We start from the raw sequence: 22,217 nt of genomic DNA, 5'->3' as shown, positions 1-22,217 counted from the left end.
ATGAAGGGGATCCAGTTCCTCCCGAGTGGGGATGGCAGCCGTGCATCACAGGCACAATATTGCCTGGGGTCAAGCAGGAACTGCCTTGCTGAGACCGAGTCCCAGCAGTGTTTGCTCTTGTGTGACCATCTCTGCCTTTTTATTTCTCTTTTTTAAGGAGACTTACACTGGAGGGTGCTGGGCAGGGGTGGGCAGCTGGGCTCTGGTGCTATTGTGGCCTTTTTTTTGCCTTCATTTTGTGGGGAAAATGAGAAAGACTTCAGGCAGAATGAAAATGGGCAGCATTTCTTAGGCTGCGCTTAAACGTCCTGGGTGTCTTGTTTCCCCTCTGCATATCAGGGACATTAGATAATACCACCAGTTTGCTCAGCTCTACTTTATCAACCCTGGTAACTCTTCCTCCTTGCCCTCTTTCCTCCCAGATTGAGCCAGAGCATCTGTGAGAATGTGGGAGCTGAGATCATCCCAGAAAGGGATTCCCACACCACTTCCGAAACACAAGGCAAGGGATGCTCCCCGAGAGCCCAGGGAAAATCTGCACGTGGGAGGTTTTTCCCATCCAGCTGGAAAAGGGCACTTTGGGTTGGAAATCAGCAAACAGGGGAACAGAAGTGGCATCGTCCAAGCCCCTTCCTCCCACAACACTGTGGCTCTGATGGGAGTGGTGCCAGCACCACAGCTGGGAAGAAGGGCAGGCTGGCAACTGCAGATGATGATGCCAGGAGGGCATTCCGCTTGCCAGGCCTCGCCGGCTGTGAGAACCACAGCTCATCGGTGGGGTCCAGTGCTCCCAGTCGCTGGTGGCCGCACCAACGAGCTGCCGGCGCCACCAGGTCCGGCCAGGATCCTACAAAGCCCCCAGCCCCTTGCTTGGGAAACGCCGGGAGCAGGTGCCGGGCCCCTCTGCCGTTACGCCCTTTCCTCTCGGTTTGCCCCGGGATGCGCTCGCCCCTGGGGCACCCCGGCCACTGCAAGCTTGGCCCCTCGTGGGGCGAGGGATGCCCGGGGCGGCGGAGGGCTCACCGGAACTGCGGGGCCGGTGGGCGCTGGGACCTCGGGCGGCCTCCACCGGGGCCGGAACCGAGCGGCCGCGCATGCGCGCTGTGGGCGGCGGGGGCCCCGCTGCGCTCCGGGACCCGCTCCGGCGCCGGTCCCGGCGGGATGACGGCAGAGCTGCAGGCTCTGGGCGGCGGCGGGGTGAGACCGAGGGGCAGCGGGGGAAGGGCTACGGGGCGGGGGGGTGCTGCGTTCACCCTCCGCCGTTCCTCCCGGGTCTTGGGCCTGCGGCCCTGTGTGGGAAGGGGGCCCGGGAACCCCTCGATGGGGATTGTAGCGCTGCCCCCCGTGCCCGTGGGCAGGCGGCTCCTCGGAGCCTTGCCTATCCCGTCCCGGAGGGCACGGCCTCGGCAGGCGTCTGGCACCAGCCGTCGTTCTGCGCCGTTCGTGCGGAGCGGTCGTTGGCGCTCGCCGTTGCTGTGCTCTGGGAGCGCCGGGAGCAGCCCGGGGGTGCTCTGGGGGCTGCTCGCTGGGAGAGGGAGCAGATAACCCAGCACGGGCTCCTCCCGGCGCCTCCGTCCCCTGCAAAGAGCAGGAGTGAGTTTCCTCCTTTCCCTCTGAAGCAGCATCTTCTGGCACCCAGTAGCTAAACCTGCTCCTGCTCAGCGTCAGGGCACTGCGTAAGGTGCCTCCGGAAGGCCCCGGGCGCCGGTGGCGACGTGAGGCTCGCAGCTCCTTCACGCTGCGGGCGGCTACCGAGGTCCGCATCCAGGTACTGCGTGCCTTTGGGACACGAGAGGAGGCTCTGAGGGGCCGGCGCCACAGGAGTGAGCGGAGAGAGACCCTTCCCTGTGCCCTGAAAAGCCTCAGTCCTGCGGCAGCAGCTTCCCAGCGCTCGGGGTGGTGCCAGGACGGTGTGCGGGAGGCGGCTGCTGATGGGTGCTGGTTCCTGAAAGCCTCGCCGGGAGTGCAGGCTTTGTTCCTGCCGCTGCTGGCGGGCTTGGAGCCCTCTTCAAATCCATTTTCCCGACACGATAAAAGCACAGCCGAGGTGTGGAGGCCGAAGGCCATGACTCAATCTGTGCCTCTTAAGTTCCACATCTGCCTTCCTCCTCCTCACATGCTGTTATTTCTGGAGCCCCCTTGAAGTCCAGCACTGCTCTCATACCCTTCCCTGCTTGCAGCTTCTCATCAAACTGCTGAGCCTGGTGAGTCACATCAGGACCAGGGAAACAGCAAACCCTCCAGCAGCCTCCTTCCTGCCAGCCTCTCGGCTTTGTGCTCCTCTCCTGTTGCTGTATTTAGCACTAACAGCACTTTGTGGCAGGTGGTTATTTTCCAGCAGGTAGGACGTTGCTTTTTTCAGTGCATTGAATATGAACAGCAGCAGCATGCTGGTGTTAATTGCCAGCTCTGGAGCTCATTTTAAAGCCCCACAGCACGTAACCTCAGAGAGTAGCCAACCAGCCTGGTTATAGCAACAAAACCACAAATACTCCCCCAAAACTGATCAAGGTTTCTGCCCAGGCTGTGGTTATTGGTGGCTTTTGTGGGCTGCCTGTCGGCCACAAGCTTCTCACAACTTCTTGTATGGGTTAAGCTCTCGCTGCTCATAGAAACTTTACTCCCCAAAAGCTGAATAAAATGGCAGTGGAAATGATTAGGATATTAAGTAGTAACTCAGACAGGGAGATTGGTAATTAACTGTTATGGTTGTGGCAGCCTTTGCGAGGCCTTCTGGTGAAGCAGAAGAGCCCTGGAAATCATGCCCTGTCCTGCCTCAGATTTGGTTGCTGTGATGTGGTTTATGATAATGGAATTCTTCTCTCCCAGGGAAGCAGGGCCCCTGCAGCATTAGCTCACTGCGCTCTACGGCAGCAAAATTAGTAACATGAGATAAAGGTTTGCCTGGGGGGAAGCAGCCTGGGCCCTCCTCATCCCACAGGTCTCTAGCATGCTGCTGGCTGTGCTGGAGCCTTTCTGGCACCTCTGCTCTTCATGGGCCTAAAAGAGTGTGTGGAATGTGTGGGAAGGTGGCTGCACACCCAAACACTTCTAGGAAAAGTTGAGCAAAAGTCCTGTTTTCAGTGGGAATATCATTGTCAGGGGAATTCCCCTCAAAACATGGGCTGGGATGTCTGTGTTTTAACAACTGCTGCAACACCTTCAGGCTTTACAGGATCTTGTGCTCCAGTGGCGCTTTATTTTTTTCCCCATAAGAAGCCCGAGTGCATTTGTCTGTGACATGGCCAGTTAGGATTCACTAGCATGTGCTCCTGGGGAGCTGGGGTTGACTGGAGCATGCTGGCAGCAGGACCCTAGACAGCCTCAGCACATCAGGTCAGCTTGGTGACCACTCCTGCGGCGAGCTGAGGCTGCAGGGATTGGAGATTGGAGGGATGGGAAAAAACCAATTATAGAGCAGGTCAGGAAAATGTCTGTAATTAGGTTTTTTCCAGTGGTGACAGCAGTCAAAGGCTGCTGACCATGGTTCAGGGAGGGAACATGGCCACAGCTCGAGTGGGCCATGTGGCAGGGGAGGGAGGAGTGACGGCAGCCCCCGGGCCCCTCCTGACACTGTATTGTCAGTGAGAAGTGACAGCACAAGTGGCATCTGTGGCCAGGCTCAAAATAGCCCTGGCCAGAGCCCTGAGAACATGCAGCCTCCTTATATGTCCTGCTGCACATGCCGCTGCGCCAGGCGGGTGCTGCCAGGGGCTCTGCCCACCGCAGGTGCCGCACATCCGACTGCGGGGAGCCCACTGCCCCTCAGGCCTGCCAGCACCTGCCTCGAGACGTGGCAGATCTAGCACTTGCCTGCCACTGGAGGGGCATGAAAAGGGAGTAGGATGTCCAGGCTGCTGGTGGTATTGCCAGCGTGCGAGCGTGCCCGGGGCTGCGTGTCTGTCCGTCTGTAAGAAGGGAGGAAAGCAGCAGGACGCTGCCCGTGGCAAGCTCTGAGGAACCACCCCAAAGCCTGTCCTGGGCACCTTTTCACAGGAGCTGTCTTTCCCTCTCACACCTAGGATTGCCAGATGCTTGTGAACCAGCTAAAGGAGATCACTGGCATTCAAGACTCGGCTTTCCTGCAGGCAGCTCTGAAGGTTTGTGCTGCTGTTGTCACTGTATGGGAAGGGGAGCTCGGGGTTTGTCCCAGGAGCCTGGCAGGGTCAGGCCCTCTCAAAGCCCTGCATGTGGGTTGGGTGTTGGCTGGTAATGAGCTGGGCCTTGCTGCAGCAGCTGGTGCCTGGGCTGGGGAGCGAAGCTGCATGAGCTGCATGGAGGAGCCTGGGCTGGGTGAGAGAAAAAGGGAAAGCCCTCACTGCTCCTCTGCCCCTCACTCATCTCTCCCACTGGCAGAGGTCCCTGTCTTACTTCAGGCCTCCTGCAACTACTCAAATCCCTGGTGATGGAAATGAAATCAGTTACTGACGTCTGTATTGTCCCAGTAGAAAAGGCAAAGTGCTTTCTGACTGAACAGCTCCAGCCATGGTTATTGTCCTGCTTCACCACTGCTGGTCACCAGCAGCTTGCTCTCCTGTGGCTGGGGAAAGCAGAGCTGGTGGTGTGGACCTGCCTCTGTCACAGATGCATTAATGTTGTACAGATGTGGATGAATGACCCTGACACTGGATTTTTCCCTCTGATTCCACTAGGCTGCTAATGGAGACCTGACAGAAGCAGTCACCTTCCTGACAGAGGAGCACGACGATGAGACCATTCTGGACAGGCCAGTTGGCGAGCCAGCTGCATGGGAGGGCAGTGCCCTGGGCAAACGTCTCCCACAGGGTAGGTGCCTCAGCTCTGCTCACCCTCTCAGGTCATGTGCTTCAGCCCCATCTAGCCTTGCTTCTGCTGGGGAACCCTCCAGCTCATGGCCTGGTGCTGGTCTGGTTTTGCCAGTGGCACATTTCAGGAAGTTAAACCTTCCTGGTGAAGGAGATCTGTGTCCTTGTCTCAGCCGTGGTTCACTGGTGTCTGCAGGGCACACGTTGCTGTTTAAACAGTGGTGCTGGGCTGACCTGGAAAACCCAGCACCTCCTAAAGCAGGGCAAGCAGGAGAGAACGGCAGATCCCTGCCAGGGGTCAGACATTTCCTCCTGCAGCATCTGCAGGCAAACTGAGTGGTTTCTGGCAGGTTTCCATGAAATTTCCATGATTTGAGCAATTTGCAGTCTGGCCAGGAGAAAACCATTTTGTAAATGCTCATAAGTGACAGAGGTGTTGGCACATGCTGGGCATCGCCCGGTGTGTTTGGAGGTGAAGAGCAGAGCCACAGCCTGGGCTTCTGTAAACCCTTCTGCTAGCGACACAGCAGTACCTGGAGCTTGCCTAGGACAGGTCCACTGTGCCAGAAATATGTGCTGGGAGCTTTGAAGCAGCACCCAGAACAGCCTGGCTGCTTTTGTTTCCACTGTGTGAGGTGTCCACCTCCTCCAGAGCCGTTCGTTTTCCTCCCATGGAAGGGCTGAGGGGCAGCTGTGCTGTGTGATGGTACCAAGGTCACCCAAACCAGTGTCGGTTGTCGATGGTGATGTCAAGGTGTGGCAAATACAGGCAGCAGCTCTTTGTTTCATGAGGCTTGAAATGCTCCCTCATGCTGAGGATTGGGCTGTGAGCAGATCTGGCCAGCACACAGCTGCAGGCTCTCTTCTGTTCTCAGCCAGCCCACTCAGTCGGTTTTGAGGTCCCCTGGCATGGTTTGTATTTAAAACTTGAGCTGGGAAGTGCTGCTTGTGTCAATTGAGGAATTGATAGAAGTCCCTTATAAAGAGAACACTTGCCTGCTCCTGGTGGAAATTTGATCAGAATTCTGCTGCTTCTTCCAGGCACTGCTAATGCTCCTGCCCCTAAGAGCCAAGATGACCTCTGTGCAGCCAGCACCAGCAGATCACTGGAATCAGCCAAAGCCCAGACTGCAGACAGAGATGGTGCTGAAAGGTTGGTGGCTCCAGAGGCTGGTTTTGGTTTTCCCAGGTGTCCAAAGTGGATTCTTAAGCTGATAACTGCAAAACAAGCACAAATTCCCTGCCAGATCTGTACCTGCTGCCCTTAGAAGGGGCTGGGATCATTGCTGCTTTCTGGGGCAGCACTGCACTATGAGGATTGAGGCAGAAGCAGGTTGATCTGCAGGTTATTCTGGGCCCTGTGAAGGATGCAGAGCTGGCTTTAGGGCATCCCCTGAGGGAGCACCTCAGAGTCTCATGTCAGCCTTGTCACTTTGTGGCATTTTCCTTTTTGCCATGGGTTGGATTTGCCTCCAGAAATGACTGAGGGCACCTGTTTTGCATGCAGTAGTTCAGGGACAGGCAGGCCTGCCTCCTGCTGCTCCAAACTGTCCTGCAGTCCTGTTGTCCATGCATCTCCTCTGAGAGCCAAAGCTCCTCCAAGGTCAGAAAAGGCATCTACGGCCTCTTGCACTAAGGGTCAGCTGGTAGGGCCCTTGTGCCCTGGGGCAGTAGGAGTCCCATGGCCAGGTGGCATTTCATAGCACCACCTGCATCTTCTGTGACAGGCTGCAGGAGGCACACAGCCTGGAGATCAAATACCGCTCCAAGAGGAAGCGCTGTGACGTGTGGGGAGAGAACCTCAAGCAGAGTGACTGGAGGAGGGTGGACAACTGGCCTGTTGGGCTGAAGAACATTGGGAACACCTGTTGGTTCAGTGCTGTCATACAGGTGAGCAGTGGGAGAGTTCTGCACTTGCTCCTGCCTGTCAGAACGCGAAGTGGTCATGAGTGGGGCTGAGCAAGGGTGACCGTGCTCAGGTGAGGGTTGTGGTTGTGTTTGGTGTGATGTCATTTGTCCTCTGTGTGCACAGAGAGAGCCAAGGAGCAGTGACATGGATGTGGTGTAAAAATAGAGGCTGATACAAATAACTCCATGCATGCCCACAGGGCTTTTTTGGTGCAGCTGTGTCCCAAGTGCTTGCTGAGTGGCAGAAGCTTGCCTGGCAAAGTGAGCTGATAATTGAATTTCCCTGCAGTTATTGTTGGCTCCGTGGTACCTGCTGGATCGTGTTGCAGCTAATGCAATATGCCTGCATCGCTGCCACCAGCAAGCAGCTGGGCAGCAGAGATATTATTAGTGATAACCTAAACAGGAGGAGACAACAGTAAGTGGCACCGAGCAGATTTGTCTCTTCTAACCATTTCACGTCAGCAGATAGATGTTAATCACATATCCCTAGCTTTGAGAGGAGGAAAGGAAGCCTCAGATGGGCTCCTCTCTCAGCTTGCCTCATTCCTGGCTGCTTTTCTATGTGGAAGAGACTCCTCTCTCCTAAAATGATGTGATGTGTCCTGTTCTGTGTATCATAGACAGGGCAGGAAGAGGTTGTGGCCTTTGGTGGGTATGAATGTGCTGGTCCCAGCACCCAGACTGCTCCCTCTGTTAACATTTAGGAACACAAAGCCACGAAGGGAGCAGCAGGTAACGAAAAAAAGGCTATTGAGTGAAAGAGTGACAACGGAGCACCCATCTGCAGGTGTCAGACTGGTCCTGACTTTCCCTTCCCTTTCAGTCTCTGTTTCAGTTGCCAGAGTTCCGGAGGCTGGTCCTTGGCTACTCCCTCCCACAGAACGTCCTTGAAAGCTGTCACAGTCACGCTGTAAGTTCTCATCAGGCAGTGCTGGATCATTTGCCCCTTTGTGGTATGCACTGCTCTGCCCCCTCCCTACACAGAGTTAATTTGGAGCCATATGAGACTCCTGTGCCTCCATCACTGGCTTCCAAATTGCTAGGCCAGGCTAAAGACAAGTTTGGGAAATGCTCCTCAAAATAGAACCACTGCAGAAACAAAGCAGCTGCTTCTCATAAAGCTTTCCCTGGAGCCTCCAACTGTGGTGTTGGGAGAAATCTGTCCCTTAATTCTCGTTGGTTGCTCCAGGTTGTTTGTTTACACACACCACAGAACTGGTGTTCAGGCCAGTATGAAGGCCCCTCTAGCTCCAGTACCCTCTGGGGCTTAGGAAACACTTAGTGAAAAGGGCCTGTGCAGAACAGTCCTTCCCTTGCTCAAGTGTGGACAGAATCAATTCATGCATTCACCAGCTTTGGCCTCCTGATTTAGCAGCTGGCACTCTGGGCCCTCTTGTCTCTAAAGGGTTTCTCTGGGGTACATTTTAAATCCCATGCATCCACTGGGATTGCTTCCAAGACATGCCCCTGCATATCTCTCCAACCTTTTTCATGTCCTCCCCTTGCTGGGTTGGTACCTCCTCAGCTGTATGCATGCCATGTTCTGCAGTGCTTTGTTTCCTGAGGCTGCTTTTGCAGTTGCAGGAAGGGTTTGGCTTCTGTTTGCCACGCAGGAGAAGCGCAACATTGCCTTCATGCAAGAGCTGCAGTGCCTCTTTGCATTGATGCTGGGCACCTGCCGCAAGTTTGTGGACCCTTCTGCAGCACTGGAGCTCCTGAAGGATGCATTCAGATCTGCAGAAGAGCAGCAGGTAAAGCCACCTTCAGAAGCCTGCTTTCTTGCATGCAGCCCTGGCAGCCTACTTCCCTTCACCCCACTGCCGTGCTCAGCAGCCTGTCTCCATTCTGTCAGCACACAGGCAGCTGGCCCTGGGCCACTGAGGTGCAGTGCCTGTGCTGGGGATGGTGCTGTCCCCAGTGACAGCTGGGTGCTGGGGTTATGCAGGCAGTGACTCCCCCTGCTCAGTGTTCACTGTGGGTCTGTCACACAGTGCTGCAGTTCCACACCACCAGTCAGGTGTACCTCAGCAGGTCGGTGGGAGCAGCACTCCCCAAAAGCACTTCTGGGGGCATCAGGTTTGACTCTTGACTTTGGTCTCTCTTCTAGCAAGATGTGAGTGAATTCACACACAAGCTGTTGGACTGGCTGGAGGACACATTCCAGCTTGCTGTGAATGCCAAGTGAGTTTGTGCCAGCCCAAGAGACCCCTGAGGGGAAACAGATCTTGTGTGGTGCTTTAGGAAGGGAGAGGGCTTGACATGGCAGCACTTTGTGTACTGGGGGTGATGCTCCCTCCTTGCCTTTGAAATACACCTAATGAAGTGTTGTTAGATCTCCCTCCTCTAGGTAAGTGCAGGGCTTCAGTCAGTGCCACTGTGACCTGCAGAGTAAGGCAGAACTGGGCAGAACTGGGGTGTGTGAAAGATCTGGCTTTTTGGAGCTGCACTGCCAGAGGCAGTGCCTGAGCTGTGTGATTTGTTTCTTCCCCCTTGCCACTGTGCTGTAATGGTACTTCTGAGCATGGAAAGAGAGGAGAAGCTGCCTCTGTATTTTATTCTGGGATGGAAAGCTTGACTTTGCACTGGGGGAAGATTCCCAAGCACAGGCTCAGATCATGGCTTGGGGTGGCTTTGCTGCTTACAGCTGCACAAGAGTGTGTGCTCTTCCCTTCTGAAACAGGAGACCTGGGGACAAATCTGAAAACCCAATGGTACAGCTCTTCTATGGGACTTACCTGACCGAGGGTGTCCATGAGGGTGAGTGAAGGGTTTGGTAGGTGCACTTCTTACCTCCTTGTGATTCATGGTGGTCATGCCATGATTTTGTTGCCCATTCACCATCAAACTCCCCACTTAAGCTTGCAAGTGGTCATCTTGGCAAAATTCTCTGTAACATCTCCGGAATCTGCCCTCTGAAAGCATCGAGCACTCACGAGCTTGGCTCTTGCAAGCAGGGCCTCTGACTGCTGCTGCAAACAAGATGTTGACTTAAGCAAAGGTTTCTGTTCGCAGTCCAATCATGAGTTTTGTGTCATTCCCACCATGCAGGCAATGCCTTCTCCAAGATGGAGCCCTTTGGTCAGTATCCCCTGCAGGTGAACGGCTACCGCAACCTGAGCGAGTGTCTGGAGGGAGCCATGGTGGAGGGCGAGATGGAGGAGGCAGCAACACCTCAGTCGGCCAAGTACGGGCAGGAGGTTAGTTGAGCAAGGGGGTGGTGAGGTTTTGATTGCCTGCTGCAGAGAAGTGCAATGTGTACTGTGCAGGGGTTCTCCGTGGCCCTGGTAACTCCATGTGCCAGCTGTCAGCACACCGCAGTTACAGCAGCGTGGTCCCGGTGCCTGGCGGCGCTTTGGCGAGCAGCTGGGTTGGTGGTGTTGGTACAGATGTGTTGTCCTCTCTAACCATCTCAGGGAGCTTGTTTGAACTTGAAAGGTGAACGCCTGCCCCTGCTGCCAGTGTGACAAAGTCTCTCTCTTTCTGTTGAAGCCTGCCTGTACCTGAGCAGGGGGAGAACCACTGCCTCCCTATTTTCGGAGGGTAAAAGTGCAGTGCTCCATGGTATGCCTTTGGAATTTGTCTTTCTCCCTCTTACAGTATGTGTCTTGTTTCTCTTCTCATTTTCACTCTTCTGACTGTGCTGATTTTGGTTTTTTAGTTTTTGTTTGTTTAAACTTCACAAATCACAAACCAATCATGCAGTACCTGCTTGTGGCTGAGTGGGTAGTGAAGATGCCTCATCACATCCAGCACCCCACGTGCATCAGTGCAGCTGAGAAAGCTCAGAGAAACCTTCAGGAAGTGAGCAGAGGCATGGAGAGGGCAGGGAAAGGTGTTCCAGTACTAGGAGGGTGTCTGAAAAATGTGTTGCTGTGGTTTAAACTAGCAGAGGAGAGGTGAAGTCTTGGGTGGGTTCCTGTCTGGTGCTTCTGGTCCCTGCCTGAAGCTGTTCAGATGGCACAGGCTGGTGCCAGAGACAAAGGGGTGTGGGAAGCTCATCAGGAAGGTTCTTTATGATCCAAGCTGCTTAGTTCCTCCAAATCCCTTTCCAAAAAATAAGGAAAGATTGTGGAAATACTGTAACCACTCTGTGTGGGTAGAAGGAAAAGGCTCTGGCTTCATCTCTGGGAAGCCTGAATCTTGATTCCATTTCCCAGGTGTTGTGGCTAGAGGACTGCAGGATAGGGACCATGGGGAGTAAGGTGCATTTTCTCTTTGGGGAACATAGGTGAGTGCACTGAAGCCCAAAGCATCAGCGAGGTTCAAGAAAGCTCCTGGATCATGGGTCTGTGAATCATTCCTTCTCCCTGTTTATGTTCTCGTGCTCTGAAAAATGGGGCTGCTTATCAGCTCTGCTGCCTGGCCACTCCCTTCCTGAGTTTTTGACACATAATAAAGAAGATTCACCTTTAGTGGAAATATTGTAGATCTAAAAATGTCCTGCTGCACTTTGAGGGGAAGATCTGTTGTGGCAGGACATCTGACCTGGGTCCTGCAAGGGCAAATGAGCTCAGTGTGTTTGTCCCAAGTGCAGTGGGCAGCATGGTTGGAATGGTGCCACGCTGAGGTGGCAAAAGAGAGGGTTTGTGAGCCCAGGCAGAGAGAGGGGAGAATCAATTTAGGTGAGAAGTTTCTGTCAGCCTGGCTCTGTGAAGCAGTGCATGGTACAGAGAGCATAGTTCTGAATGCCCTGCCCTGACCAGTTTAGAAGCAGGCTGAGAGAGGGTAAGGAGTCAGCTGCTGCTTGAGGACTTCTGTTGTGTTCATCATTGCATGTGGTCTGCACTGGAAAAGAATCCTCTTGGAGGCTTTTAGCTGACCTGCAGAGCTTTGGTGTCTGCTAATTCTGTACAGTTCAGTGCTGGGCCTGTTGATCCATCCTGCTGGATGAAAAGTCACTTTCTGAAAGCTGTCCTCAGGCTTTCTCACAGCAGAAATGTAAAACAGAAATGGAATTTTTGATCCTGTGAAATTTGGCTTTCTGACTAATCATCCTGCAAACAAAATGTGCATTAATTCAGTGTCTAAAGACAGGCATTTGGGACCAGTCTGAAATCATTTAGGATCAGTACAAGAGGTGCTCCTTAGCAGTCCCCATGAAACAAGTCCCTCTGGGGACGTCTCTGCCTTTGTTGCAGCGCTGGTTTACCAAGCTCCCACCGGTGCTGACCTTCGAGCTCTCTCGCTTCGAGTTCAACCAGTCGCTGGGACAGCCAGAGAAGATCCACACCAGGCTGGAGTTCTCCCAGACCATTTACATGGACAGGTGAGTCCTTGGCATGGGGCCTCACTGGCGTCAATGGAACCCAGAGGGTCGCAGGGGTGAGCACGGCAGGGATCCAAGTATTGGTGGGAGTTTGTGGCTGCCAGAAGTCAGCTAATCTCAGGTGGGGGCTCTGCCCTGCTCTGTTCAGGTTCCTCCACTGCAATAAGGAGCTCATTAGGATGAAGAGAGAAGAAATTAAGAGACTGAAGGAGAAAGTGGTGCTTCTGCAGCAGCAGCTGGAGAGGTGGGTGGCCAGCTTTTGTTCCTGCACTCCGGGGAAGTGTGAAATGCTTCTTTTTAAGACAGCTTTCCAATAAAGGAGACCTTTGTAAGGGAAGGAGAAGCAGAACTAGGTTTGTTTTGAGAAGTGTGGAGTGAGGAAGTGTTTTAAAACACAGGCTCCTGGCTCTGGTGGTTTCTGAGTTACCAGTGCTATTGTAAGAATAAATTCTTTCAGCAGCAGACCATCAGCAAGGTCCAGTGAGGATGCCCAGGAGCACCTTGAGAAGGATCCCTGTTGGTTTTGCTACTAGAGATGACCTCTGGCTCAGAGTTCGGCATTTTTTATGCATCTCTGGGGTTCTTCCCCTCCTTCCCTCACTGCTTAAAGCATCTCCATTCCAGCCCCAGAGTTCTGTTCCCTGTTGCTCTCCCGCTGGCCCCCCAGGGCTCACCCAGCAGCCAGGCTGCTCCCTTCATGCAGTATCCCCTGGTCGTCTGCAGGTACCTGCAGTATGGCTCGGGCCCAGCCCGCTGCCCGCTGCCCGACATGCTGCAGTATGTGCTGGAGTTCATCACCACCAGGCCAGCTGCAGCCCTGCCCTCTGCTCAGGGCCCTCAGGCGGGGCTCCTGCAGCCCCAGACTCAGCTGATGGATGCTCAGCTGGACAGGTAAGTAACCAGAGCTGCCTTCCACATGTGGGCTCTTTGGGGGTTGGTGAGCAGGGTGCTGTGAGGTGGGTATGGCTGTGCAGGGCTTCAGGCACTGCTCTGCTCCTCGTTCGGTGTGTAAATGTTGCACCACATCGCTCTCTTCCCTGTGTTCCTTGTCTGAGCAGTGGTTCAGTTAAATCCTATGCTCTCTGCCTGGGCAGGTCATTTTCTTTGCTTCATCAGCCAGTAAATTACTGCACTATTAGATTATTGCAGAGCTGGCCAGCATGGTTGGTTTACACTCTAAATTAAGCTGAGTAAATACCTTGAGTCTGGGAGTAGCAAGGGAAGGAGGTTTGAGAGCTGCTCCTTGTGGGGCTGTGCTTACACAGCTCAGTATGAATTTTGGCTCCTTTTGCCCCACATTTTCATTCTGATAAGGCAGTGTGCCTGCAGTGTGCCTGCTCTCTTGTGTTCGCACCATGATGGAAGGGGAGCCCTGCTCTGGCTCTGCTGCCCTGTTTTATTTTGTTTCATATTCTTTTCCACAAAGAGAGAAAACAAGAGAAAGGTTAAAACCCTGTCCCCTGCTCTTGGCTTTTGCTTCTCAGCAGGCCAGAAGGACAAGATACGGAGACTGAAGGTAGAGCTTGCCTTCTGGGAAGTCCCTCGGTGCAGCCCTTGGGCACAGTGCTGCAGCCCCCAGCCCCTCGCGTGGTGTCCGAGGCTGAGCTGGAGCTGGTGCAGACCTGTCTGCAGCGCTGGAGGCAGGAGACGGAGCAGGACGTGCAAGGTGGGCCCTGAAGACACCAGGGAGAGGTTCTGCTGAGTGCCAGCCTGGATCCTCACCTGTGTTGCCTCAGCTGAACCTCAAATTACCATACACATGCCTCAGCTCTGGTGTTGGCTGTGCCAGCAGCTGCACAGCTCCTGAGGCTGAACACAAGGGGCCAGAGCAGCCTGGTGAGGAGTCCTTTGTGTTTCTGTTTCTCTTGTTCCCAACCTCCTTGGCAGATCTGAAGGAGTCCATTGCCAGAATCAACCTGTCCATTGAACAAATGTACTGTGACCCTCTCCTCCAGCAGGTAAGAAATGCATCTTGCATTGCTGCTGTGGTTTTGTTAGCAGCTGGCAATTTAACAACCCCCAGTGCTGCAGCAGGGGGGGATTCTGTGAGCATCTCTTCGCTTTGTCCCTCGTGAGTTAGTTTTCACTTAGCAGGAAACCCGCCTGTGTGTCGAGGGTTCTGCACCAGGCTGCAGCTGTGAACATATTTGTGACTGTTGTGCAGGGGTCAGGCAGAAGCCCACCTGAAAGCCCTGTTCCTGTGAACTTGCAGGTTCCCTACCACCTGCATGCGGTCTTGGTGCACCAAGGGCAAGCAAATGCTGGTCACTACTGGGCCTTCATCTACAACCAGCCTCGGAGGAGCTGGCTCAAGTACAATGACATCTCTGTGACTGACTCCTCGTGGGAAGAGCTGGAGAGGGATTCCTTTGGAGGCCTGAAGAACGCCAGTGCCTACTGCCTGATGTACATCAGTGATGCTGTGGCGCGCCTGGCTGCAGGTACTGAGGCCAGAGCTGCTGGTTCCTTAGCCATGTGGCACCATCCCTGGCCTGCACCATCCACAGTAGTGCTCAGCTGGCCTGTGGCACAGTTGTCTTCTAGCAACACAAAAAAGCTCACCCCAGATAGCAGGGATTCATTTCCAAGTCTCTGCTGTGGTTGAAAGCAGAGGAAGAACCCCAGGAGGTGAGGTGTGCAGTGCTGGATGTGCTATCAGCATGCCCAAGGGCTGGGGCTGCTCCTTCTTGTCCTCCACCCACCTCAGCCACTGCTGTGCTTCACCTTGACTCCACAAACTACAGTTTGTGTGGCAGTTTTTCTTTTACCAGGACACGTGGAACACCTCCTGCTTGATTGCCACATTTTTATGAGGCTTACCTTGTTTTTTAGTGGTCTGCTTAGAGTGAACCTAAATGGGGGTTGGTCTGTTCTCCCTGGTACCAGGTGATAGGAGGAGAGGAAATGGCCTCAAGTTGCCCCAGGGGAGCTTTAAGTTGCACATGAGAAGAAACTTCTTCCCTGAAGGGGTTCTCAAAGCCTGGCCCAAGCTGCTCAGGCAGGTGTGCGAGTCCCCATCCCTGGGGGTGTATCCAAGAGGCAGAGATGTGGTTCTGAGGGCCATGGTTTAGCCCCAGCCTTGGTAGAGTTGGACTCAATGACCTTCAAGGTCTTTTCCAACGAAAATTGTTTCACTCAGCCTTGCCTAGGGCAGGAGCTGTTGGTGACAGTGGCTGAGACTCAGAAGTGTGTTTGCTTTGCCAACCCATGAATAGTTGTGTGGAGCAGTTGCTGTGCACATGGCACTGCAGAGGGCAGGCAGCTGTGGAGGAACCCAATAATTTCAGGCGTGGTGCATTTTGCTGGAATAAAGAGAAGGAAACAATGGGGAGCTGGCACTGTGTGCATGGCTAAATGTGGCTGATGAGGAGCTGGAGGTTATTCTTTGTCTTCCTTTGACAGTTCTGCTTCTGAAATGAATGTGTGGTATGTCTTCTTCCTCCTATTTAATGTGATTTTGGTTGGGTTTTAAAGATGCTTTGCCCATGAGTGCATGAGAAATACCTGGTGCAGAGAATCCCTTTGCTTTTGGTACGTTTTAAGCCTCATCCAACACTGATGCTCCTCAGGGTTTGTGCTGGTTTGTAACTGAGTAGTGAGGTGGATCTGGGGAGTGCTGGGAAGCAGCAGCCTGTGCTGTGGAGCCCATGCAACTCCCTACCTGCAGATGCCATGCTGTGGGTACAGTGCCTGCAGCTGGACTGGGGATCTTCCAGCTGTTAGCCGTTCCACTGCTCGCTTAGAGTTGCAGCCTGGGAACAAGGAGTGTTTGTGACCCTCTGTGTCTGGAGGCTCTCACTGATCAGTGCTCCCCAGTGGCAGAACAGGACTGGGCTTTGCTTCATATACTTCTTTAGTTTTGAACTTTTGCTTGTGAATCATCTCAGATGACAAAGCCAGAAGCAAGTTGAGTGTTCTCTCGTTTATCCTTTGGTCACTTTGATTGTGGTTCTCCACAGCACTGCAGCTTTGAGCCTCTAACAGCCACATCCTGCTGTGATGTGTTCTGCTTGATGCCAGTCCTGCCTCTCTTGCAGATGAGGCTGAGGGGCAGCTCCAGAGGGAAGTGGAAGCCTTGCCCCCAGAGCTGTGGCACTACATCCAGGAGGACAACTGGCGCCTGGAGCAGGAGACCGAGGAGTGGGAGGAGGAGCAGTCCTGCAAGATTCCTCAGATGGAGCCTTCCCCAGCTTCTGAATTGCAGGAGCTCTCTTCTGAATCAGGGTCAGGTAACCCCAGCTCTGAATTCACTAACCCTGTGGCACACAGTGGCAGCCAGCTGGTCAGGAAACTGCCATGTGGGAGCCCGGCATGAATGTCTGGCTGTGAAGGAGATCTGCTGGTTGAGTAGCAGAGGCAGCTGTCGGAGGCCCTGTCCTGGCTGTTGTGGTTCTGCATCCTTCCAGGACTGTCACCAGAAGTGCTGTTTTCTGGCCACTTAATCATCAGGGCCTAATCTCTCTTCACTTCCAGCTTTTTGTTTTTCATACCTCTCAAGTGAAAGTGCTGCTCTCTGGGGTGGGAGGGCATGTGCCACACTCCCCTGAAGGGGAGCATGCAGAGTCACCCCTGGGATGAGTGCAGCACAGGCGAGCCACAAGAGCTGAGAGCAGAGCAGCAGCCTGGCAGCCCTCACCGCCCCCGCTCTGTCCTGGCAGATCAGTCGTCGGGCTGCACGCAGCGTGCCCATGCCCTGTCCGCCGAGCACGCCAGGATCGCCAAGGAGCAGACTGCCAAGGCCATCGCCAACTGTGCCAGCGCCTACGAGAGGAACGGCGTGGAGGCTGCGCTCTGCAAGGTAGTGCTCTGCCCCAGCCAGTGTGCTCTGCACAGGCCTCTGCTGCTCCCAGTCCTGTGTCACTGTAGCTGTGCCACGTTGAGGTCGATCCCCTCCGGCTCTCCTGTGCTTGGCTTTGCCTTTTCTTACTCCTTTTCTTCTTTCTCTTCTTGGCCACAGCCCAAGGAGGTAGAGCCAGTGGAGGCCCAGGCAGGAGAGAGAGCCCTTACAGCTCAGGCAGAGCCACCCCAGGATGCTCAGGACGCAGAGGCTGCTGCCCAGAGCAGCCCCCAGGTCTCTGAGGTGGAAATCCCCAGTGTGGGGAAGATCCCTGTTAGGTCTGATGTGGACGGATATAACGAGGAGGTACAGGTCCCAACAGGAGCACATCGCAGCCGGCGTTAACCTGCACTTGGCTGGCCTTGAGCTTTCCTAGGCTTGGGTGTGCTGGTGGCCTGGCATGGAAACACCACTGAATGCCACCAGCAGAGCAGCTCTGTAACAGAGCTCAGTCCTAGATCTGCATGTTGCTCCCTGGAGTCTTTTCCCTGGCTCACCTGCATCCAAACTAATCCCAGCTGCTTTCGTTTGTTCACAGCCTCTGTGCTGTCCTCAGCTACAGTTTCCTGCCCTCTCTCCAGGACATTAACTGCTTATAGCACAGTTTACACTGTGGGCCTGACTCTGGCTGTTAGGTACCCTGGTGCAGACTTGGGCTGTGTTTTGGCACCACAGGCTCCCTCACCAGTGCAGTTGGATTCCACCCCCACACCAAGACCCTCACCCCTGAGCATGTGTCACGCATGGTTGTGTGCAGCAGACTGCCCCACCATGGGCACTGCTCTCTGCTTGAGCTTGCTGCCAGGACAGGCTGGGACATACAGAGGTGTGTCTGGGGTGCTTCATGCTCCCACTTGCTGAATTTGCAGATTCAGGGCTTGGACTGGACAGCCCTTAGACCTTTAACCACTTAACAAGTCCTGCCTGTGTAGTGCATGCCATAGATGAAGTAGGTAGTGTGCAAGTAAAGCACAGCTCTGGCTCATCCCTCCCGAGTGCATGCTGGTGCCTTCAGACCTGACCTTTTGGAAGTTTTCTTCCCTCTTCACCATGTCTTCTCCTCCTCTTCTCTCCCTGTCTGTGACCGTGTCCCTTTTCTTGTCTGTTTTCCTGCTCCCCTGGTAGGTGATGCTGAGTCCAGCCATGCAAGGTGTGATCCTGGCTATTGCCAAAGCCCGGCAGACCTTTGATCGAGACGGGTCTGAAGCAGGGCTCGTGAAGGTACCTCACTGTCTGCTAAATGCAAGGGCAGGGGCAGCTGTCCTCACAGAGTGCAGGAGCTGCACTGCAGTGACATCACCAGCCTGAGGGAACAGATTTTCCTTCCAGTTAGCAGCTTTGCTGTTGCATGTTTCTGTCTCTGCTCTTACTGTGATGATGTATCTGTGGGTTCTAAACAACTTTTAGAGCTGTAAGAACTCCTCCCAGCAGAACAAACAGATTTTTATTCTCCCATGCACACTTTTTACTATTTTGTCTGCTGCTCCTTTTATTATTGGCAGTTCTCTCCATTTGGGTAATGAAAAGCAGACTTCCCTTGTGTGCCATTCAGAATCTGCTGCCTAGGTCCTCAGTGGGATCGATGGAAAATAAAGCAGCACTTAAGAACTCTTGTTTTGGTCCTGAACACACGAGCTTGCAGTGACCTCTCTTGTAAAACATGTCCTCAAGCAGTGTGTGAGCTGAGCAGGGGGATTTGACAGGCTCAGCACTGCTGAGCATTGAGGCTGGTGTCAGATTTTGCAGGCAGGTAGATTCAAAAGAAATGCCCCCCGGGAGGAGCCACCAGCACTGTCGGTGCACAGGAATAGAAACCAGAGGCTGCTCTTGCACCCTGCTGCAGGCACAGGTGGATTGCAGTCGAGGTTACAAGCTCAGCACTTGTGAGAGAAAGACCAAAGCCACAGCAGCAGTGTGCCCCTCTCTGAAAGGCATTTTGACACCTAGGTCGTTTTGCATCTAGGAACGGCTGTAGGGGATCCTGTCATCGCAGGACAGGTTTGGGCTGTGCCTGGCACTCCCCGGGGCAGAGCCATCAGCGTGTGTGTGTCCCTGGCAGGCGTTCCACGAGGAGTACTCCCGGCTCTACCTGCTGGCCAAGGAGACCCCCACCCCTCAGAATGACGCCCGCCTGCAGCACGTCCTCATCTACTTCCTGCAGAACAATGCACCCCAGCAGGTGGTGGAGCGGACCTTGCTCGAGCAGTTTGCTGACAAGAACCTCAGCTACGATGAGAGGTCAGTTCCAGGGCCCTGGGATGAGGTTTGTGCAGCTGGAAGCTGCCAGGGCTGTGGGTCTGACTTGCCTGGTCTCCGCTTTCGGGGGCAGGTCAATCAGCATCATGAAGGTGGCACGAGCAAAGCTGAGAGAGATCGGCCCTGACGATGTCAATATGGAGGAGTACAGGGTAAGGGAACAGAGTGACCCCAGCAGCCTGTGGGCAGCTTCCTGGCTGGCTACTCTGTGTGTGTGTCTGCAGAAGGGTGCTGAGAGGGGCAACAAATACTGAGAGTCCCCACAGCCTGCAGGAACGTCTGCAGCTCAGGGAGCCAGGGAATATACCCTGCTGGAAAGGACCTCAAGGATCACCTGGTCCCACTGAACTGATTTACATCTCAGAGGAGGTGTTTGAACCCTTCAAAGGGTCACATCTGATAAGGGTTAGAGTTGGGAGGGAAAGCAGCATGTGGGGAGGTGGCAGGAGATGGTGATGCTCTGTTCTCTGGCTGCTGCTCCCCAGAGGTGGCACGAGGACTACAGCCTCTTCCGGAAGGTCTCCGTGTACCTGCTGACAGGCCTGGAGCTCTACCAGAACAGGAAGTAAGTGACTTCTGCCAGGGTGTTGGGACAGGAAGGGCTGAAAGTAAGGGTGGCTTTGGCAAACCCCCTTCTGAGCTGTGATGGGCTTGGTGCTTTTTGACTTGCCAATCAAGTCAGCCGTGGTTGCCAGTCTGTGACTGATGCTGAGCTGCTTGCAGCTGCCACACAGTGCCTGAGAGTCTCTCCTGCTTTTCCCCTCTCTGAAGCAGAGCTTTCTATTCCCATTTCCAGAGATGGGTTTGCAGGAGCAGTGATCACTACATTTTGTTCCCTCTGAACTCCAAATTGGCTTGAATTGGACTCCAAGCTTTGTGTAGACACACACCTTGGAGTTCTGCAGACTCTTAAGGACTTCTCAAAGGACTTGATTCCCTCCCTGCTGTTTCAGAACCTGTCATTACAGAAGTTGTGCAGCTTGCAGAAGGACAATGCCATTTTATGAAGGGTTTGCAATTTGCAGAGTGCTTTTTTCCCAACAGTAAGGTGACTCTGCTGACAATAAAAGGATCTTTCAGACATGTCCTGGGGGGCTGCTGCTGGTTTCTGAGCAGGGAATCCCTCCAGAGCTGGCAGCACCAGCTGTGCAGCAGCGCTGGTCTTGACAGGGCTGGGGCCTTACACTCTTCTCCCAGGTACCAGGAGTCGCTCACCTACCTGGTCTATGCCTACCAGAGCAACGCCAAGCTGCTGCTGAAGGGAGCCAGACGAGGCGTGAGCGAGCCGCTGATCGCCCTGTACCGCAGGGAGTGTCTGCTGGTCTGTATGGGCAGCCCTGCGCGGGGGCACCCCGGGGTCGGCTGGGATGGAGTTGTCACAAGAAACTGGGAGGGGACCAGCCAGAATCAGACCCCACCCTGTCCCTTTTGAGGAGCACATTTTGTACCTGCTGCCTTGGCAGGGAAGGCTGCTGACTGTTCCACAGTGGGTGAAAACCACAGCCTGAGAATGAGGTTTGCTTATGCCTCACAGTCTGTGGCTGCCCTGAGCACTGGAACTGTCCCCCAGCAGCCGTTGGGACACCTGGGCAGGAACTGCTCCACGAAGCAAGGTGCTGCAGGGCAATCTGGGCAAAGGCTATGCATCCTGGCACCTAGAGCCAGATTTACAAATCAGCTCTGCGGAAATGGGTGCCTGCCCTGTGGATCCTTGACACATCTGTCCCTGGCTCTCCCTCTTCCCCCAGAAGCTGAACGAGGTGGCAGCGTCGCTGTTTGTCAGCCGTGAGGAAGCTTGTGTGGCACAGGGCATTAGCATCCTGAATGAGTCTGTCATCCCCTGCATGCACCTCATGAGTGACTTTGAGATCTGCAGAGAGGACATGGATGCCATCCAGGTGATGAGGAACGTCTGGTGCTCCTACCTGGGACGTGAGGACATGGACGGTAGGGAGTGGCTGTGGCCTTTTCCTACTGTTTGTGGGCAGGGCCTGAATCTGAACTGGAAAGGAATTAAGGGACCATCTGAAACAGTTACTTAAATTCCTGGTGTTACCACTGTAGGACTTTGGGTACTTCTGATAGTGAGAGGAGTGTAGGTGAATCATCCATCAAGTTGTGTTCTGGAGGAGTTTAATCTTCCTTTGCCTTAAAGCTGCAGAACAAGGATCCCTCCTCCCTGAACTGTGAAAATGTCACTTCAGAGGAGCAACAAAGTGCTACCAAGATGTGTTATGGATTTCCTGCGCTTCCCTGGCTGGAGGGCTCCCCACAGCAGCAGGTGGCCATGGGCAGGCTCAGCTGCAGGGGCACACTCCTCTCAGGAATGGATTCTGTCAGTGGCCAGAAACGTTTCCAGAATTGCAGGAAACCAGATGAGGGAGCAAGAGGCAGGCGAGCTTTGTCGTTTGGGAGCTGAGTTTCTGCTCTGGGTGGCTGTTAGGGGTCTGGATTTACTTCTGCATTCTAGAGCCAGGCGCCTGTGACTGCCCTCAGCTCACCTTGGTTAGGAGTCACTGTGGAAGGCGATGTTCTGCCACCAGCCCAGGCTGTGTCTGGTTCAGGGAGAAGGCGATGGGCAGGTGGGAGATGGCTCTGTCCCGCAGGCAAGCAGGTGGCAGTGGCACCTCGTGCTAGAGCCCAAGCAAGGCAGGCAGGACCTGAGGGCTGAGAGAGCCCTGGCCAGCACCGTGTCAGCAGGCGCTGCTGTCCCCTCCCACAGAGGACAGGCAGGGGATGTGGGTGGTGAGGGTGACTCTGAACAGTGTCACAGCTCTGAACCCACAGCCCTGGAGCCTGCTGCCATCTGGGCGTTTGCTGCCGCGGTGCCACTGACTGTTCCATCCTCTCCCCTTGACAGAAAAGCTGCAGTTGAAGCTGGGCGAGCTACTGCCCCGGCTCCTCGACAGCTCCACCGAGGTCATTGTCCTGAAGGAGCCCCCAAAGATCCGTCCCAACTCCCCCTATGACCTCTGCAGCCGGTTCGCAGCTGTGATGGAGTCCATCCACGGCGCCTCCACCGTGGCCGTGAAGTAGCCTCTGGAGTCACCACTGCAGCGTGGGGCTGGTGCCACAGGCTGCCCACCTGCCCGCCGGGCAGCCTGTGCCAGGGAGAGGGAGAAGGGAAGGGATGACTGGGAGCCCGGGCTGTGTTCTTTGTTAA

The 22,217-nt window shown here is 54.5% G+C and overlaps 2 protein-coding genes across 4 annotated transcripts in view; one reads left to right on the top strand and one right to left on the bottom strand.

Moving 5' to 3' along the window:
- LOC104307280 (5-hydroxytryptamine receptor 3A) overlaps nucleotides 1–1,096 on the bottom strand; it is a 9,636-nt gene extending 8,540 nt beyond the window's left edge. Inside the window, exon 1 of the mRNA XM_054175995.1 lies at nucleotides 1,024–1,096. Within this exon, the coding sequence (XP_054031970.1) occupies nucleotides 1,024–1,096 (73 nt within the window). The remainder of the gene's footprint in view (nucleotides 1–1,023) is intronic.
- USP28 (ubiquitin specific peptidase 28) lies at nucleotides 1,093–22,217 on the top strand. 3 transcript variants are annotated; one of them, XM_054176194.1, is made up of 26 exons: nucleotides 1,093–1,197; nucleotides 4,023–4,100; nucleotides 4,653–4,785; nucleotides 5,826–5,937; nucleotides 6,512–6,674; nucleotides 7,519–7,605; nucleotides 8,309–8,446; nucleotides 8,803–8,876; nucleotides 9,376–9,452; nucleotides 9,744–9,892; nucleotides 11,834–11,961; nucleotides 12,110–12,205; nucleotides 12,685–12,852; nucleotides 13,446–13,627; nucleotides 13,849–13,919; nucleotides 14,174–14,402; nucleotides 15,999–16,190; nucleotides 16,620–16,759; nucleotides 16,919–17,104; nucleotides 17,924–18,019; nucleotides 18,858–19,036; nucleotides 19,128–19,206; nucleotides 19,540–19,619; nucleotides 20,252–20,375; nucleotides 20,803–21,001; nucleotides 21,915–22,217. In XM_054176194.1, the coding sequence occupies exons 1-26, from the start codon at nucleotides 1,162–1,164 to the stop codon at nucleotides 22,088–22,090; spliced, it is 3,372 nt and encodes a 1,123-aa protein (XP_054032169.1). In that variant the 5' UTR covers nucleotides 1,093–1,161; the 3' UTR covers nucleotides 22,091–22,217. The 3 variants fall into 3 exon arrangements, with proteins under 3 accessions (XP_054032169.1, XP_054032167.1, XP_054032168.1); XM_054176192.1 differs by lacking the exons at nucleotides 1,093–1,197; nucleotides 4,023–4,100; nucleotides 4,653–4,785; nucleotides 5,826–5,937; nucleotides 6,512–6,674 and having other exon boundaries at nucleotides 7,522–7,605; nucleotides 13,449–13,627; XM_054176193.1 differs by lacking the exons at nucleotides 1,093–1,197; nucleotides 4,023–4,100; nucleotides 4,653–4,785; ... (5 more) ...; nucleotides 9,376–9,452; nucleotides 9,744–9,892 and adding an exon at nucleotides 10,158–10,256.

This window comes from Dryobates pubescens, chromosome 34 (assembly GCF_014839835.1).
Source record: "Dryobates pubescens isolate bDryPub1 chromosome 34, bDryPub1.pri, whole genome shotgun sequence".
Taxonomy (NCBI): domain Eukaryota; kingdom Metazoa; phylum Chordata; class Aves; order Piciformes; family Picidae; genus Dryobates; species Dryobates pubescens.
This window is presented reverse-complemented; position numbering and strand designations above follow the sequence as displayed.